This window comes from Limulus polyphemus, unplaced genomic scaffold (assembly GCF_000517525.1).
Source record: "Limulus polyphemus unplaced genomic scaffold, Limulus_polyphemus-2.1.2 Scaffold162, whole genome shotgun sequence".
NCBI lineage: Eukaryota > Metazoa > Arthropoda > Merostomata > Xiphosura > Limulidae > Limulus > Limulus polyphemus.
This window is the reverse complement of record NW_013665772.1, coordinates 273,269-291,848: the sequence shown is the minus strand read 5'-3', so window position 1 is coordinate 291,848 and position 18,580 is coordinate 273,269. Positions and strand designations below refer to the sequence as shown.

At 32.1% G+C, this 18,580-nt stretch overlaps 1 protein-coding gene across 3 annotated transcripts in view; it reads right to left on the bottom strand.

Moving 5' to 3' along the window:
• Window positions 1-18,580, bottom strand: part of LOC106477042 (sialin-like) — a 29,095-nt gene that overhangs the window by 3,032 nt on the left and 7,483 nt on the right. For all 3 annotated transcript variants that reach the window (XM_013937649.2, XM_022381421.1, XM_022381420.1), the window contains 6 exons: window positions 12,653-12,836; window positions 11,238-11,377; window positions 8,143-8,292; window positions 7,007-7,139; window positions 5,129-5,284; window positions 2,571-2,656 (listed from right to left, as the gene is read on the bottom strand). In XM_013937649.2, coding sequence (XP_013793103.1) covers window positions 2,571-2,656; window positions 5,129-5,284; window positions 7,007-7,139; window positions 8,143-8,292; window positions 11,238-11,377; window positions 12,653-12,836 — 849 coding nt within the window. The remainder of the gene's footprint in view (window positions 1-2,570; window positions 2,657-5,128; window positions 5,285-7,006; window positions 7,140-8,142; window positions 8,293-11,237; window positions 11,378-12,652; window positions 12,837-18,580) is intronic.

Below are 18,580 nucleotides of genomic sequence, written 5' to 3'. Positions count from 1 at the left end.
TACTCTCCCTCAGGAACAGGCATCTTCTGACCACTTTGATCAAGAGCAGGTGTCAAAATGTTAAAACTGATTAAATGGTTTTTGTTATAGGTCATAAGGTTATTATGACACTTATGGTTTTAAAACACTTAATATAATAAATCTTACAATTATACTGTGTTTTTAAAAGGCCTATTATTAACATAATATACAAAGATGGTTGTTATATTTTTAGTTATGTTGGCAAGACAGGAAGTGTGCAAAGCATTATAAAAGTTAATACTATAGTACAGTTAGAAATATCATAAATTAATAACATATAAGTATTTAATAATTGTTTTAATGATTATATATAATACTTTGTCATTTTCTTTTTTGCTTGCTACTTAATTTAAAGGAAATTATGTGTTTTCTGTTTGTAATAGATGCATATTCAATTTTGTACTAATGTAAGTAGTCTCAAATAATTAGTACTTCATATGCTTTCTTTATGGACTCACTAAAATAGACATTAGGCTTTGATATGAAATCTTTATTGTTATAACATCACATCTCACAAATTGTGGCTGGAATCTAGTACAATAAAATTTAGTACTACACGTCGAGGCCATGTGACCGTCCATGACTGGAGTATTATAACTGACAAAGTTTTATGAACTTGTTTGTTTTAGAATTTTTATTCAATGCTGTATAATTAATCATTCATAATCTTCAAATAATAGACTATAGGAAAGGCAGCATGCCAACAACATCCATTGCCAACTCTGGGACTACTCTTGTCTGACCGAATATTTTGATATGACTATCACTTTTAAAGTGCATTTTTTTCAACAACAGATCATGAACCACAAAGCCATGGATTTACAGTCCAAAGCAAGCTAAGCACCAGTCCAGGTCGATTGTTAGTAATAATCCCAAGAATGATCCATAAATGTATAGATAAAAATAATAAAATCACTGTCCTGAAGTTGAAGATTTAGTGAAGTAAAATAAATTTAATTAAAATTAATTAAGTATTCTAAATTTATAAATTATGTTAAAAGAGGAAACGATTAGTGTTTCCAGATATAAAAAAAGTTAACAAATTAAATTAAAGGCTATACTCTTTCATGGGATTTGAATATTAACTTTAAAGGACCTTGAGTAACATTTCACACACTTCAGTTTCCTTTACTCAGTTATTATAGACAGCAAATCAAAATGAATGTCAAACTTTTGATAGAAAAAATAAAAATAACTCAGTGCCTCCATTTGAAAGCATAGATTACTGTCAAATAGTATCATTTCATTACAGAAACTGTACTGATACACAAAGGGTGATAAAAGACCTAGTTATTATTTCATTATAGAAACTGTACTGATACACAAAGGATGATAAAAGACCTAGTTATTATTTCATTACAGAAACTGTAATGATACACAAAGGATGATAAAAGACCTAGTTATTATTTCATTAAAGAAACTGTACTGATACACAGAGGATGATAAAAGTCCTAGTTATTATTTCATTACAGAAACTGTACTGATACACAAAGGGTGATAAAAGACCTAGTTATTATTTCATTACAGAAACTGTACTGATACACAGAGGATGATAAAAGACCTAGTTATTATTTCATTAAAGAAACTGTACTGATACACAAAGGATTATAAAAGACCAAGTTATTATTTCATTATAGAAACTGTACTGATACACAAAGGATGATAAAAGATCCAGTTATTATTTCATTACAGAAACTGTACTGATACACAGAGGATGATAAAAGTCCTAGTTATTATTTTATTACAGAAACTCTACTGATACACAAAGGATGATAAAAGACCTAGTTATTATTTCATTACAGAAACTGTACTGATACACAGAGGATGATAAAAGACCTAGTTATTATTTCATTAAAGAAACTGTACTGATACACAAAGGATTATAAAAGACCGAGTTATTATTTCATTATAGAAACTGTACTGATACACAAAGGATGATAAAAGATCTAGTTATTATTTCATTACAGAAACTGTACTGATACACAAAGGATTATAAAAGACCTAGTTATCTCATGATGCAAACTTCATACCTTTCTAGTATTGGGGGTCTGCTATAATTTTCATATGGGCATATTTAGACCTTGAAGAGTTCTGCTATAAACATACTGTCTTTTTTATGGGCTCACATATGCAAGAAAACATCATTTGAAAAGATGATGAGAGGGGCTAGCAGTAGCTGACAAATCAACTAGAGACTGATAGCTAACTAACTCTGATTAATATTGAAGTACTTTTTATATTACTTGCATGTTGGTGCGAAACAAATGAAAAAGAATTATTTAATTTCTTTAATATGTAAAATAGCATCGTCATGTTTTTGTAGAAATTAAATAAAGCACATTTCTGGCAGTTTTAAATTTGCTTTTATTCTCACTGTCATATTTGTTTTATTCCAATACTAATCATCAAATTGTACAATGGAAATAAAATAATTTAAAACCGTATTTTTACATTTACATGTAATCACCATAATAATACATTCATTCAAATAATTAGAAACAAAAAATAATTCTTGAATAATGAAAATAGAAATGTAAACATCTACTTACTGCATGCTCTGTTAAGGCACCAGCAACCATAGGTGCAAAAATACCAGAACAATTAGTAACTGTGTTAACAATTCCCATCACAGCACCTAAAAAAGTTAAAAAAAATATAAATACAAGTTCTTTCTTTTGATGGAAACATAACTAAAGATACATTTTCTTTTTTGTAGGCTAGAATACAGTAAAATGCAATACCAAAAAAACTCAGAAGAATGATTTATATGTGTGTTATAAATAGTGCAAGAGACAACCGAAGAAGGGAAGCATTACTGGAACAATATTACACATATAGTTTTCTGTTTTATTGAATTGACAATGTCAGTATGACTAAGATTCTGATAAGTTGGAGTGCATGAGAAGAATAAAAATACTTTTATCCATTGTATAGTTTGCGTATTACATTTGTATAACATCTAAAACTTCCAAACTGTATATCTACAATTTTTTTCAGTATCCATGTATACTGTATCTGGTATTTATTTACTCTCTTCTGTCATGAGTTATCATTAAATCAGCAGTGTAAGGTAAAATGAATAACTGATAACTCCGACATCAAATACATAATACCATGTTGAATGGCACTCCATAAAATGTCTTGGAATGCACATTTTGACCTCCACCTGAGCACACAGGTTTAAGAAAAAGGAAGTTATACTTAACAGTAAGTATGCTTTATGATAAATAAACATCAGATTTTAAGCATCAATTTTGATTAATTTTTTAGAATCCTTGAGATGAGAACAGATTGCGATTATTCTTTCACCAAAATTCCATGATAAAAGAAAATAGGATTTTTTAGTAACTAAAAATCTATATTCTTGTTTTACTTTTATCAACAGACATAAGCAAACAATACAATGATAATAAAAATGTTACAATATTACAAAACATAACTCATGAATATACAAGAGAAGCATGACAATAAACATACTACATCTATCTAATGGGTCTATGAGAACAAAATAGAGAAATGTTAAAACTGGTGATGACACATTATTAATCACTGGCAATGTCCACAGAAAACTCTACTGATTGTGTGATTAATATGTTGTTGATTTTTCAATTCTTTGTATTATACTCCAAAGTTATTACTGACTAGAACATAGTATTTAGCCTGTTTGTTTCAAAATGTACAGTACTGGAAATGGAAGTGCAAAACATACAAGTAATACTCTAAAATGAGTCACACACAAGTCAATTAATTAAAAAAAATATAGTACTGCTGGAAGCAATGTCTTAATAGTCTGAACACACCAAGCTCTCTTCACAATTATTGGCATTGTTTGCTAAAATAAAACAGACAATAACTTGATTTATGTAGTTTTAGAATATGTTCTTTCTATTGGTTATAAACACGTCCAATTGTAGTTTCAGAGAGAATTATAGAAACTTTTTAAAAGTCAGAGGATACAAGTCAACGTGGGTTGAACAAATATAATATCTCAATATAGCAAAAAGAAGTTGAAATTGTATATTCTGGCTTGTTAGTAAGTACAGTATGATGTTCTAATTGGTTGAACAATTTGAAACCTTTATAAGTACAGTGAGAAAATCTATAAACAAGAAGTCAGAGTGCCATCTCATCATGTGATTCAAAGGTGCAGACTGAGAGTTTATTTAAATATTTGCTTTTGAAATTAAGATATTAAAGTTATGATAATAAAGTAGTTTAATTAAATTTTTAATGTAACTCTGTATAACAAAAGGTTGTAATGTGCACTTTGACCCTTCAACATCTATAGGGTCAATTATATTTATAATGAGACTTTGTGTAGGTCAAGCCATGGTTGTAAATGTTGGTTTTTCCTTCCAGATATTGTTCATCACATATTCTGCATGTTTGAATTAATTGTTTTTATTAGTAGAAGTATCCCTGCCCAACAGATCTTGTCTCTGAGAGAATGGCATGACAGATAAGAATCTGGATGTACCTATCAGTAGTCAGAATGCCATTAAATTTGTGAAGATCTCCAACATCATTGGCTGAGGTGCAGCCCATACTTGTATTGGTCTCCCAGTAATCTCCACTTGTGTTGATGTTTTATGTTGACTGTGATTACATTGTCCTATCTTCCATTGAAAAAAGTATTGTTGTTTCGTGCACCACAAATTGGATTTTGATTCATCTATAAAAAAAGCACCTTCCTCCAACTTTGCTCATCCCACTTCTGGAAGTCCGAAAAGCATCTCCAAACTTACAGTCTTTTGTATAAAAGTTAAAATACAAGATGGGACACAGCAAACCCCATCTCGAAGATCAAATAATAAGTATGATTTGCATGATCATAGTAGCTTCACATTATAAATATCAACTACCATCATCAAAGCATGTAAAAGTTATTAAAAAATTGTATAAAATACAAGAGAATTAGTATCTTTATTGAGACATTAACTATGGCCCACCAAGCATTCTGAAACAGTTGAAAACAAAACTTCATTGTCATAGTATTGCAAAAAGAAATTATAACTATAGCATGTAACAGTTTTGCAAATACCCTGTTTAACCAGGTTATGAAAATGGTTCAAAAACTAGTAAGAAAAAAATTGTTCTTCTTTCTAACCTGCATATGCCGGAGCAAGATCCAATGGAACAGGTGTGTCACCACCAGTTGTAATCGCTAAGAAAACCATGCTAAGTATCAAAACTGAAAGAATGCCAACGTGATTACAGCGAAGAAGAGGTACAGCTATCAAACACAGACCTGTAAGAAGCAAACCTACAGGGAAAAAGAATGAAAGTGAAAGATTAGAAATAACTTAAAAAGCTATTTCTTGATGAAAATTAACATAAACATATGAATCTCATATAACTGATACTCGAAACCATCAGTACTTAATGAAACTCCAAAATTACAGAATTGAAGAAAAAACAAAGAGAACCGTATGTTTCACAAAAACTTCATTTATTCATGACCATGGTTTCACAAATAAAGACATCATCAGGCATGTATCTCAATTATCTATATAGCATTACGTTTGTCACTTGCTTATTCTGAAAAATCTCTTACATTTTCCTTTCTGAACTTTTCTTCTGTTGTCTTTCAACGTAAATGTTTTTTCATGTTACCATAAGTAAACCTCTGGTTGTGCAATACCTCAATTTCTCAAAAGTATTTATTTTAAAAGTCTCAATACATTAAGTATACTAGTCTCAATTCATCACACAACAAATGTTCTGCTGTTAATGAAGAGTATATAAATAAGAAAAAATATGAAGCTATGCTGTAATCCTGAAAAGTCTATACTACAAACTAGATATAAAATTCAGCATGTCACTTAATCTTCGATAGACAATGCTTTCTTCGGTTTCTAACAATGAATCTTTGATAACAACGCAAATTCTCGTTTTTAAGACTCATAATGTAAATAAATTAATATGTAGAATAACACACGGACTTTTCTCTACGTTAAAATACTTCTATTAGCAAACTTTTGGCCCTCTTACATTGTTGCCCGATGAATGGTCCGGTAAAAAAGACTGAAAGCTTGCTAATAAAAGTATTTTAATATAGAGAAAAGTCCGTGTATAATTCTACATAAAACAAATTATTAATGTTTTATAATAGCGTTTATTTTCATATATTTTATAATATATATTTGCATGATAGTGACTTTGATCATAAATTCTTTCTGCTATTATGCTAAAGAATTATAATGGATGCAAAAAAATGTAAAAACAAACAAACTGAAAATAAATAAATAAATAAAAGGACTTGTATGTTTGTAAAATTTATCTAAATGGCATGCAAAAGTGATTCCACTACTCCATCCCTATCTAAAGCACTGATAAAATAATTATGTGCACTCGTGATGAAATAAATAAATACTAATAACAAGAAACTTAATTATAGCAAACTTAATGATCTGAATGTAAAGCATATACACTCAAACCTGATACACTGGTGGTCTATAAAGGTTAATTTGAGCTATAATCAACTGTATGAATTTATCAAAAATTGTTTCAATTAAAGACATTTCAACCCTGAAAAATTCCCGTGTGATAAAAGGCTAAGAAGGCCCTTTGAATTCCTTTTATTTAATTAATCTATAAATTCACTATAAATCTCAATAATTTAACATTCAGATTTAGTCATAAAAGCTGTATTTTAGTTGATTAATCTGTTTTATGATTTTATGAACATTCTATGTAAGCTTTATTTTTCTGTAACTTAGAAGACTGATAATATGACTGTAAGTTAGTCAGAAGTGTTTTATGTTAGCTTTCTTATTTGCACTAAAAGAAATATCTTCTTGCTACTTATGAGTGAAACAGCTGAAGTACAACACGTGCGTGCGCCTCAGTGGAATTTTTCCACACCTCTATTTATTGTGATAGAATTTAGCTGTGCATTTAACTACAGACTAGAGTTTGCATATATAACCTAGATATTAACATGTTTAAGCAACATTATCCGGAAGAACTAACTTTTTTTACTTGCCTGTTGTTTCAAACAGTTTTCTTATATGAGTAATCTTAAGCTGGCTTCGAGCTCTGATGCAATCAGCGGCAACACCAAAAATAACAACTGATATGGTTTGGGCAAGGTACATTGCAGAATTTTCAAAACCATTCTGGAGATGCAGAGAGAGACAAAACAAAGGAGATCTACAGAGGGTTTGAAAGCCAAGTACAAAAACAAGCAAGTGGCATACTGGAGTTTAAATGTACAAATCAAAACAATACAATCAGAAACAAATCAATAATCACAATCATTATGGGAAAATTGGGAAATAGTGTATACTTTCTACTTTTCCTTAATGAGGAAAAGTTCACTTTCCAAAAACAGTCATGCTCTATAAATCTTATATCATATAATAGCTTACAAACTATGATATACTTGTTGGTATGAGGTGTAATACTTTATACTTATAATGATTAGCAATTAAATTTTTATACAGTAGCAAAATATTTCTTTTTTCTTGAATGGCAGTTTATTATAAGCTTCAACCATCGTAACTGATATGTATGTTGATAGAAAAACAATAATTAGGTATTCAGTTTATAAGTGTCAACTTATAACAATACATACACAGATGACTTGTGGTAAAACAAGTATTGGTCAAGCTTCAATTGAATTATAAACAAGTTAAGGTTTTAAAAGTTTCCATAAAAAGAATACAAGTTCGATGAACAGCTGTTGACCAATATTTATAGCAAATCTAATTATTTCTGATTAGTATTAACTTCCAATAAGAGCAAGCTAACTACTAAGATCAAGAACAAAAAACAACTGGTAATGAGTATAGCTAATGATGACATTAAAAAATGTTAAATTTTCAAAAACCAATATCATAAATAGGCCATGCTCTCCAATATAATTGTATGTAAATTCACAAATGGAAAGAGTGTGGCAAATATAATTTTCATAAAAGGCTACCATTAACAAAATGTCTGCCTTTACTATAGCATACTATATAAGAATAAAATAAAATAATTTGAAGTATTTTTAATATTACATTATTCGTTCACTACACATAAATGTGTTGGCAAAATTTTTTTGCTATGATAGTTAACAATTAATAGTACCTTGCCTCTAGACACCTTATTCTATTAAGTTTAATTTATTTTACTTACTCTTTTGATGGGAGAATGTAAAACACTATTAAAATAATTTGGAAGTTCGGTGAAGAGTGTGTAGAAGCCCCAAGATGCACAGCATTTTGTTAATGCTACAGCCCATACTGGTCTAGAAGTCAAGATGGCTCTCCACGGAATTGCCTGCTTCTATAGCAAAAAACAGCAATGAAAAATATTTTTTATTTCAGCTGTTATTAGTTTATTTTGCTTTCTAATGTAAAAGAAATTCAAAGGTTTTATTTGAAAAGTGAACAAGCAATAATGTTTTGAAGCTATATGTATAACTACACAGCTGAGAGAGCTACATACAGATATGCAAGTGCTTGATTACTACAAGACTATCATTTGTTTATTGATTTTCATGCAAAGCTAAGTGATGACTATCTGCACTAGCCATCCCTAATTTTGAAGTGATAGAGGAGAGGGAAGGCTGCCAACTCTTGCGATGGGTTTCAATCCCACAACCAGCAAATTGTAATTTGAGTACCATAACCAAAGGCTTTTTGGGCCTGTACTGTAAGATTATTTATTAAGTTAATCCTCGCTCTGATATTCCTGTGCCCTTTTAAAGTATATTATAAAAAGATCTGATCTAGTTTAGAAATAGCAACTTTAATTACACGTGCAAATTCACCATAAATGTTTAGTATTCATTTAAGTTCAGGCACATAAATTCACTTTTTTTTTCATGAATTTGCACAATTACACAAAGATATAACAGACGAAAACAAGTGAAGAAAATTTCAACATGAAAAAACAAGAAAAACTTTACATGAATCATACTTGTGTCCAAGAACAGTTGGTAAGTAACAGATAATATAAACAATGAACATGTATGACCTAGAAGTGATAGGACTGATTGTAGGATTGGAGGTTTTTATTTGGACTAATCAAGTAACAAGATAAGCAAACAAGTTTCTTAAATATTAAGCCTAAAGCTTTGAACTATCATCAAGATGTGGTGTAATTCTGAGATTGATACAAGGTTTGTGTTTGACTGGCTACAAAATGATTTTATTATTTTCAGATTTTTAAAAAGAACCTCATATTAATGTCCATGTTTTTGGAGTATTCCTTATACATGGTAATTAATTTCTCATTAGTAAAAAAACTATGAACTATTTTCTTCTCATAGATAGATATTGGCTAATTACAGCAAGCTACAATTTAAAGCTATGAACTATTTTCTTCTCATAGATAGATATTGGCTAATTACAGCAAGCTACAATTTAAAGCTATGAACTGTTTTCTTCTCATAGATAGATATTGGCTAATTACAGCAAGCTACAATTTAAAGCTATGAACTATTTTCTTCTCATAGATAGATATTGGCTAATTACAGCAAGCTAAAATTTAAAGCTATGAACTATATTTTTCTTCTCATAGATAGATATTGGCTAATTACAGCAAGCTACAATTTAAAGTTTTTTTAGTAAATTCCTGAACCTTTTCATCCCAGCTATAGATAGGTGTTTACAGTACGTGTGTGTGTGGAACAACCTAGTTATCAAGAGCTACTTGTTTGTTTGTTTTTTGAATTTCACGTAAAGCTACACGAGGGCTATCTGCACTAGCCGTCCATAATTTGGCAGTGTAAGACTAGAGGGAAGGCAGCTAGTCATAACCACCCACCACCAACTCTTAGGCTATTCTTTTACCAATGAATAGTTGGTTTGACCATCACATTATAATTAACCTGTGACCCACAGATTATGAGTCGAGCTCCCTAACCACCTGGCCATGCTGGGCCTAGAGCTACTTGAAAAAGATTTAAACAACTTTATATGCTGGTTCCAGATTGTTCAGCAACAAAGACAAACTGTGAATGATAATTTACACAAATATTTAAAAATCTGTGAATAAATATTTGATTATGATCATTATACATAACAATATTTTTTAAATAATGTAGTTGTTTTGTAATTTCTTGATCTATACAATATATATTGATCTAATCCAATACAAAACTTACTGTAGGTGGACTGTTACTACTGGGTCAAGGAAGGATTACATTAATTAATATACACTAGCAGAAACACCGCTCTATGGATGGCTGTTTGTGCTAGAAATTAATAATCATAGTATTCGTACCTCATTGAAATAAACTTAGAAAAGTGAGTATTTTCTAAAAAAGGATATTTTTTCAGAAGTACTGCACAGGAAAAGTGTTTGGTTTGTGCTCTTTTGTCGTACACAACTCATTGCATCAAAATGATGCAACATACAGAGTTCAAACTTTTCATAAATTTTACTGATATAAACTGTAATGTTTTTATATATTGAAAAAAATAATAGTTTTTTTTAAGAACTTCAGTTTCTCAGTACTACATTTAAAAGTTACATCAATAAAGATATAATCAAACCCTCATGTACATTCCTAGTGAAAGTTGTGTTCTTTTTTGTGAGGAGAGTACTTTTATTTAAAATTGTGTTCTATTATAAAGAAGTGGTTATCTGAATCTTGAATACCCAAAGTGTGAAATTTACGGATTTTTTTTGTTTGTAACAGATGGCACAGGAGTTTTGATTACATACATAAATAATGACATACACGCTACGTCCATTATAGTAAGATTACAACTGAGTTTTAAAACTCAAAAATATACATAGCACATTTTAAATTGTTACTGATACTATACTTAAATACAATAGTTATTTTAATTTTTCTGGACACAATAAAAAGTGGGATAATATTTAGTCATTCCATTATGATGCTATGATCACCAGCATATTTTACACTGAAAATGAATGATTTCAAACAATGCTTTTGTTCAGTTATTTATATTGTGTCTTGTAACCACTAACATTATTCAATATGATGAAATATATAGACTCCACCAATAGTGGTGACAATAAAAACGTCTGTAAATTGAGTTATAACAGAAAAAATATATATATAAGAAAACAGAAAATTAGTTTCACAAGGTTTTGAATTTCAATGTTTACTCAATTTTTTCATATCATTTAAATATTCAGCACTCATAAAGATAAAGTAATCAGATCAAGAAGTAATTTACACGTCTGATTTTAGTTTAGTAAAGATGCTTTTTTTAAAGATTTAGATTGTCAAAGAGTTAAGTAAATATTTATACCTGATGAGATGATGATGATGATATAGCATGCCTGTTTTGTTGAATGTAAATTAACTCTTCTTCAGAAATCCTTGGATGGCTTTCTGGAGTGTTTGTTACAAGTAGACTCCAAAATAAAAACCAAATAACTCCACAAAAACCTAAAAAATGGATAATAAAATAGAAACTAAGAAAGATCGAAACTGACAAGAAGGTATTCACAAGTATCCTTAATGAACATTTCTACTACATGGAGAAAAAAAAATGCATCTAGACAACAACTGAAACTTCAATTGTCTGAAAACAAAATGTCAAGACACAAGTTCATGATGAAATCAAAATCCATTTACAACAACTAAAAAATGATAGCATATGTATCAAAAGACTACATTCTTATAACTAGAAGGTTTTAAATAAATTTTACTCTTTTTATGTACCAATTAGCTTCAACTTTACAATTTAAAATAAGTTGAGGGACTGGAAACATATTCAATGATCAAAATATAAGTACACATGCAAATTTTACAGATTTTTCAAATAATAGCATATCTTATTTTAGTAAACACCATTTATGGATAAAAATAACACGACTATTAAAATAATAATTATAAAGAAACTGTTAAAGATTTAAGTACAAAATGTAGCACTGACTGTTTGTTAGTTTAGGATATTTGCATAAAGCTATACAAGGGATATCTGTGCTTGCTAACCCTAATTTTAAACTGATGAATTAGACAGAAGACAGCTAGCCAACAGCATCCACCATCTTAGAATAACTAATCAAATAGTCAGTTTTGACCATCACTTTTATAACACACTTATATTCCCAAAGTGCAGATTTTACAGCAAAGAGCCTCAATCCATAGATCCTTAGATTCACAATCTGGTAAGCTAATCTGTTACGTCAAGCCACCCTAGGTTTAATTGAATTGGAGATCTTATAAATTTTTCAGTTTTCTAAGGCATTAACTAAGTAAACACAATGATAGTATAAGGGCTGGCTTTAACATTTTTTAAAATACATTTTTTAATAGTTTTAGTTTAGTTTAGAGGATGAACCAGTTAAGAAAGACCAGTAGGTCCCATGTTGTCCCAAAATGTTATGTCAGATAAAATTTTACATACTATGTAACATTTTTAATTTTTAGGCCTACAGAAATTTAACAATTTCTCAAAATTGTCATTTTGATGTTATTACATGCCTATACAGAATTAGAAGTTAAACTTAAGACTCCAAAAATGAATCTGTTTCTGTGCATATTTACCACCACAGTTAATTTAGCTATTAATAAAAACTTGGTTCTCGTGATTTATAAGCAACACCCTTAATGAGGGATGGTGAGTACTTTCTTCATTTAAAAACATTCAGTTGTAAAGCCTATAGTTCTATTAAACATATTATTTTTAACATACAAACAACTACATAATAAACATACCAAAAACATAAAACACAGAAGGCCAACCTCCATCAAACCCATATTCACATAGTAAAGCTGACACTGGAAGTGTGATAACCATTCCTAAGTTGGCCCCACTACCCGTGATACCTGTTAATGTGCTTCTCTCCTGAATTGGCGTCCAATGAGACAAAAGGGAAAATAAAGAAGGAAAGGTGACTCCCTGTTTGAGATAGAAAAATGATATTAAGGTCAAATACAGTATACATAATTATTAAATGTTAAGTAGAACTATGAAAAGAAATAGAATACATTTTTTAAAAACTCCATACATGTTAATAATGCAGAGAAAATAAATAAATGTATGTTTATTTATGATCTACTTTCTGTGCTTGGTCACAAATCTATTAACACAGGTACCAAAATAACTGCAATGCATGATTGTGCATGATGCAGTGCCTCAGGTGCTAAAAATCACACTTCACAAGGAGGGATGCAACCAAGAAAGGTAACAGCTCATTTGAGAAGCTCTAAATAATCGTCTCTAGGTTGGTTAACCTTAAGTTGTCTTGTAGCAAACTCAATGAAACTCTCCTTAATTTCCTCTATTGTTTCTGCTACTTCATCATGACCAGCTACAGTTTTATGACTGGACTGGAATCTATTGAAAGTTAACATTTACCTTACATGAAAATGTATATCCTACAGATACTCACTTCCACACACAGCTATTACATGTATTCTGCCATGCTACTAGCATCGTTAAATTTCATGGGAACTTGTGACTGTATAGTGATGTCATCATGCAGCACAAGCCTTCCATCAATAGGAGGGCAACAAGCCTCCATATGCACCATCTCCCTCTAAGCATTTGCATTCGTGAATCTTCATTCTTCAACCATACAAGTAAGAAAATGTGCACTGGAAGTGGGGAGGATGGGTGAAAATATGTGTAGAGGTATCTATCGTAAATACACTTCCAGGTTAAGAAAATGTTAAATTTTGAAACAAATACTTGCCTCCACACACAGTTTAACTAGAATCTCATGTTCAGATGGTGGAGGGACTGGTACGAAGCTTACCTAGATAAGCCCTCTTCAAAAAGCATCTGAAGGAAGCCAGTGGGGTATGACATCCAACAGCAGAGACTTCATAGGGGCTCACCCATGGGAGACTGCATCTTCTCTCATCCAGGGTATACTCTTTGTCAATATAGAAAAATGGAAGAGGTGAAGAAGCCAAAGTTCTGTTGCAGGGATGAACAAATTTGATACATGGCCACCCAAGATGTTGGACAGATAATATGTACAGTGAGGTTGGGGTTCATTCAGATTGTATCTTGTGTGCTTACTTTCTCAACCATCAGACTTGTGGGTCAAAACCAGCTGTGGGTGAAGGATATTTGTGAGAAGTATCTGTGCTCACCTCTTACTGTCAGTCTCTATGGGTCTCATGGCAGCTGCAGGAGGAGGGCACTGTATGACTTCACTTCAGTATGGATACTTATATACACCTCTATGTGACTATCAGTCTCTACAGACCCCTTGCCAGCTGTGGAAGTTGGGTATGTTTGTGATTTAGTAGAAACCAGTAATAAGATTTTCCCCTAGACTCTATTAAACATACATTGGCTGCAAAAGGAGGGTTTGTGTGATATAGGTATTGAATGTACTAGTATAGTGAATTGTATCATCAGTCCATATGTAGTTTGTGATGTGTGATATATCATAGATATACATGTGGGATGACCCACACTACATTCACTTTTCACCATAATGAGATTTCTTGTTCTAGCTCTAACAATTAGATCACAATCAATGAGGATTCTCCATTACCCACTAGAAACTGGTAAGTGCAAGGGTCTCCTTTACTCCACTCACTAAGGGGGGAGGGATTTGCATAGGGGAGACCCGGAAAATGTGCCCAGATCTCCAATGGCCCTTCAATATGGAAGGGTACTTTACTGGAAACAGTGCAATAAGAGACAGCAAAACCATGTTTTTAAAAGCCAGCAAGTGCAAGCCAAAGAAGTGGACTGTTCTGGTGGTGGGTTTTTCCATAACAGTCCATGGAATAAGTTAAGGGTTTGGAATGGACAAGAATGAAATATATATCATGAGAAAACTTCAACTGGTCTTGCAGAACACCATATCTGAAAGTTTGCACATGTACAAGCAGAGTAGAAGGTGAGTGTTTTCTGTTATCCTGGCTCAATGCAGATTTTGGTTAAGTATACTTTGGAAGGCAACACTAACCACTTAGTGGGATTCTAATGAATGAAAGAGGTCCTGAAAGGGAAATAGTGCACATTTTACTTAAAGATGGTAAGACAAAGAAAGAATGGTGACTTGTGGAAACCAAACATAAGTAGGAGATAAAACAACCAGAAGGTACAGAGATGGAGATGTATGTGTGAAAAAGAGTCCACATGCCTGCCTGGGAAAGCTTGTTCACGGATCAACAAAGAAGTGGAAAAAAAATGAAAAGGGTGATAATGGAATGGAAGCATCAACATCTTCAGACAAACGTGTCAACAGAGCAGTTGATGGGCCCCTTCTGAAAAGAAAGAAGAATTGAGATTCAGGGAAAATAGGAGTCCCAGAATAAAGACAGATGAAGACAGCACCATTAAAGAAAGAGGGGCATGATAAAGCACACTGAATTGTTCAATAGGACACAGGAACCAAGCCAAGGCTACTCAGTTGATAGTATACAGAACTGACCAAAAGAAGTGGATCACCAATGAGTAGGAAGCTCTTGGCAAATGATTTAAACAGGCACAGAAGTACATAGTTAACCTAAAACAAAAAGGCCCCAGAACAGAAGCTACAATGATAGCTGGAGCAAGGAAAGGTCTTGGAAAAAATGAAGTGAAGCATGACCAAGTGAGCAACCAGTAGGAGAAGGAATGAGAATATGAATGACAAAAATGAGAGAAGATCATGCACATTGATGAGGAGTGGACATTAATTTAACTTTCAAACATCGGAAGACCAACCCCTCCACAAAAATGTACCTAAATCCAAGAGAAAAACATCAAAAAAGGGGAGATCTTGTCTGAAAGATGGTAACGGAATGCAGGAAGTAGGACAGGAATGGTTCAGTCATCCTGACAATTCATAGAGGAGAGGCTCACAGAGGACAAAAGAACCTAAGAAAGAAAATTCAGGGTCTGTAAGGTTTACTGTAGGAGATAAATGAAGGCATACTCCAAATGAAGGGGGAGTTCTAGAGAAGTCAGAGTCCTTGAAAGAGAAAGAACAAGAAATGTAAAACCCAGTGACTAGATAACCCATAGTTCACAGGAAAAAGAAGACAGGCTGAACTTGGTTGAGGCAACAGAAAAATGAAATGTCCAAAGTGTCCAACATCAAGTAAGTATGAAAAAGGACCCAGATCTCAAGACAAGTCCCCCCTCCTAACCAAACAACTACTGTAAAAGGAGGGAGGTGGGAATAGAGGAAACATCCCGCAATGGTTAACAGAAATAAATAGTCAAAGAAAAGAAATACCAGCCATGGGTCATGAATATGGCAAGTGAAGACCTCCACAATGCCAACAAATACAATAGGGGCCAATGCTGAGGCAAAGGGAAAAGCAAGGAAATGGAAGACTCAAAAAAGAATGGAGAGGACAGAAAAAATAAAGAGGATGGGCTGAGAGAGATGTTGAGAAAGGCATCTGATAACTGAGTGAAAAAAGACCATAAATGGAGTTGACAGAGGAAAAATGGAAAGAAAAAAAGAGAAGAATAGCAGAAAAAGAGACTAAGTTTAATAAATGGAAAATGACCGTTGGTAGACCAACAGCAGCAGGAGAGAAAGATACCTACAGAATCATACGTGCGTTATAGTCACTAGCAAGAATAGTAAAATATGATCCTAATAGATTAGAAAAAGAAGATGACCTGGGATACAGAATGGAAAGGTGAGAAGTAGATAGACCTGGACGAGGAATAGGAGTTAAGGTTAAGAAAAGGAAAAAACTGGAAACAGAATGAGAAGTCATATTATAAAGACCAGGTAACCAGGAGGAAAAGAACACCACAAAAGACATCTGGGCAAAGAAAGGGAGCCAGACAAATAATACGTCCACAAGAAGGAAAGAAGAGGTACTGTAAACCCAAGGAGTACTGACAGCAGGGGAAATACGTATGGAGGGATAGAGCAGATGAAGTGGAACAGGCCAACCAGAGAAGAGAATGATTGTCCACAGAAATTATCAGAAGCATGAAGAAGTGCAACAAATAAAATATGAAGATAGGAGACAAAAGAGTAAAAAGAAAAAGATTAAAAATGCAAAAAATAGGGAACTAAAAACTGAAAAAAAAAGATAAGGGTCCTGATCCCGAAGATGGCCAGATAGAAACCAGTGGTAAGAACTGGGAAAGGAAGAAAGTTGACAACTTGAAAGTTGTCAAGTTGAAAGTTGAGGGGGGGAGGGGTAATTCAAAATACATTGAACAATGACTGCTACAACCTGGACAGTTAACAGACCTCCAAAAGCTACAGCAGGTTTAAAGCCTGAGTGTGAACAATGTCTCACACTCAGAACTAATTATAAATTACCATCATTTGAGAAATCAAGATAAAATACTAAAACTTTTGAAGTTAAAGAAAGTGAAAATTAAAGTTTTGTTAATGATGCAAGTCTTATTAAAATTTAATACAGATGGGAAATTTAAACACGTCTGGTCAATACAGTGCCAAGGAGAAGAATGAAGATTTACAAGTGCAAATTCATAAGGAGAGTTGGTGCACATGGAGATGTGTTGCTCTCCTATTGGTAGAGGGCCTTTGTTGCATGAGGTCATCATCATGCAGTTGCACAAATTCACATGTAATTAGGTGCGAGTTTTCACAAGATTAATAGCATGCAACTCTCCTTGGCAGAACTTGCAGAAGAGCTTGAGAAGATAGCTAAACTTTGTGAAGGGGCGAGTATTCATTTTGGAAATTTCAGTATCTGGACCAGAAGAAAGCCTACAGTCTTTATAATTATGTACATGCCAGGACAAGTTTTAAAATATGATGCAGAAAATTCCATTAGTAAAAAGTGACAGTATGGATTATTTATATATGGAATGTTCTTGAACATTCTGAATAATGTGGAATAATCTCTAATTTTTTAAAATGTGCTATAATATTTCATAATAATATGCTAGAACATTCCATAATACCAAAGAACCTTCCAGAATTGTTTAGAATATTGTGGAACGTTCTATAATATTCAGATATAATGTGAGCTATAAGGTAAAATGACAACTACTTTGAGCAACCCCTAAATGTTATTCAATATGGATAAAATTTGGTGTTAATTACTTATTTAAATATTGGAACAAAATGACTGAGTGTGTTGTAATTTAAATCTTCAAAAATAAAGGCCACTCTATTGTATGTATGTATGTATATATATATATATATATGCGCAAAAGGCTATCAATTTTCAGTCATTTGCTAGTAAGAATAACTTAATTAGCAAAATGCTTCAGTTAACAAACCTTTAAATTAAAGTAACAAAAGTTGATTTTTTGGAAAAATTAAATATTTTTGGCCATTATTAATGAATTAAAATTTAAGTTATATTAGCAGGTTTATACAAAATATCCAATTTATTTTCTTTAAGAACAGTGTAAATTTACTTTGAGGTTGTAACTGAGTATTTCAAACCTTCCAACTGTAATGCAGATACATTTAGACTAAGAAGGTACAAGTACACTGCAATAATGTGGAACAGTTGGAATACAGCAACTAATATTTTCGATGATGAGTAACCCACTTTGAGACTAATAATGGTTGGAGATGGCTTGAATGGGTAATGAAGAAAACTTTAATATAAGTTTAACATAACAGCAAATGTACAAAGTTTTGTCATCATCAGAGTGGATTCCTCGTCATAGAATTTGAATTCATCACGGCAATTAATCGAGGTTGTGTAAGTCTAAACGTTTATCTTTGTTATTCCATG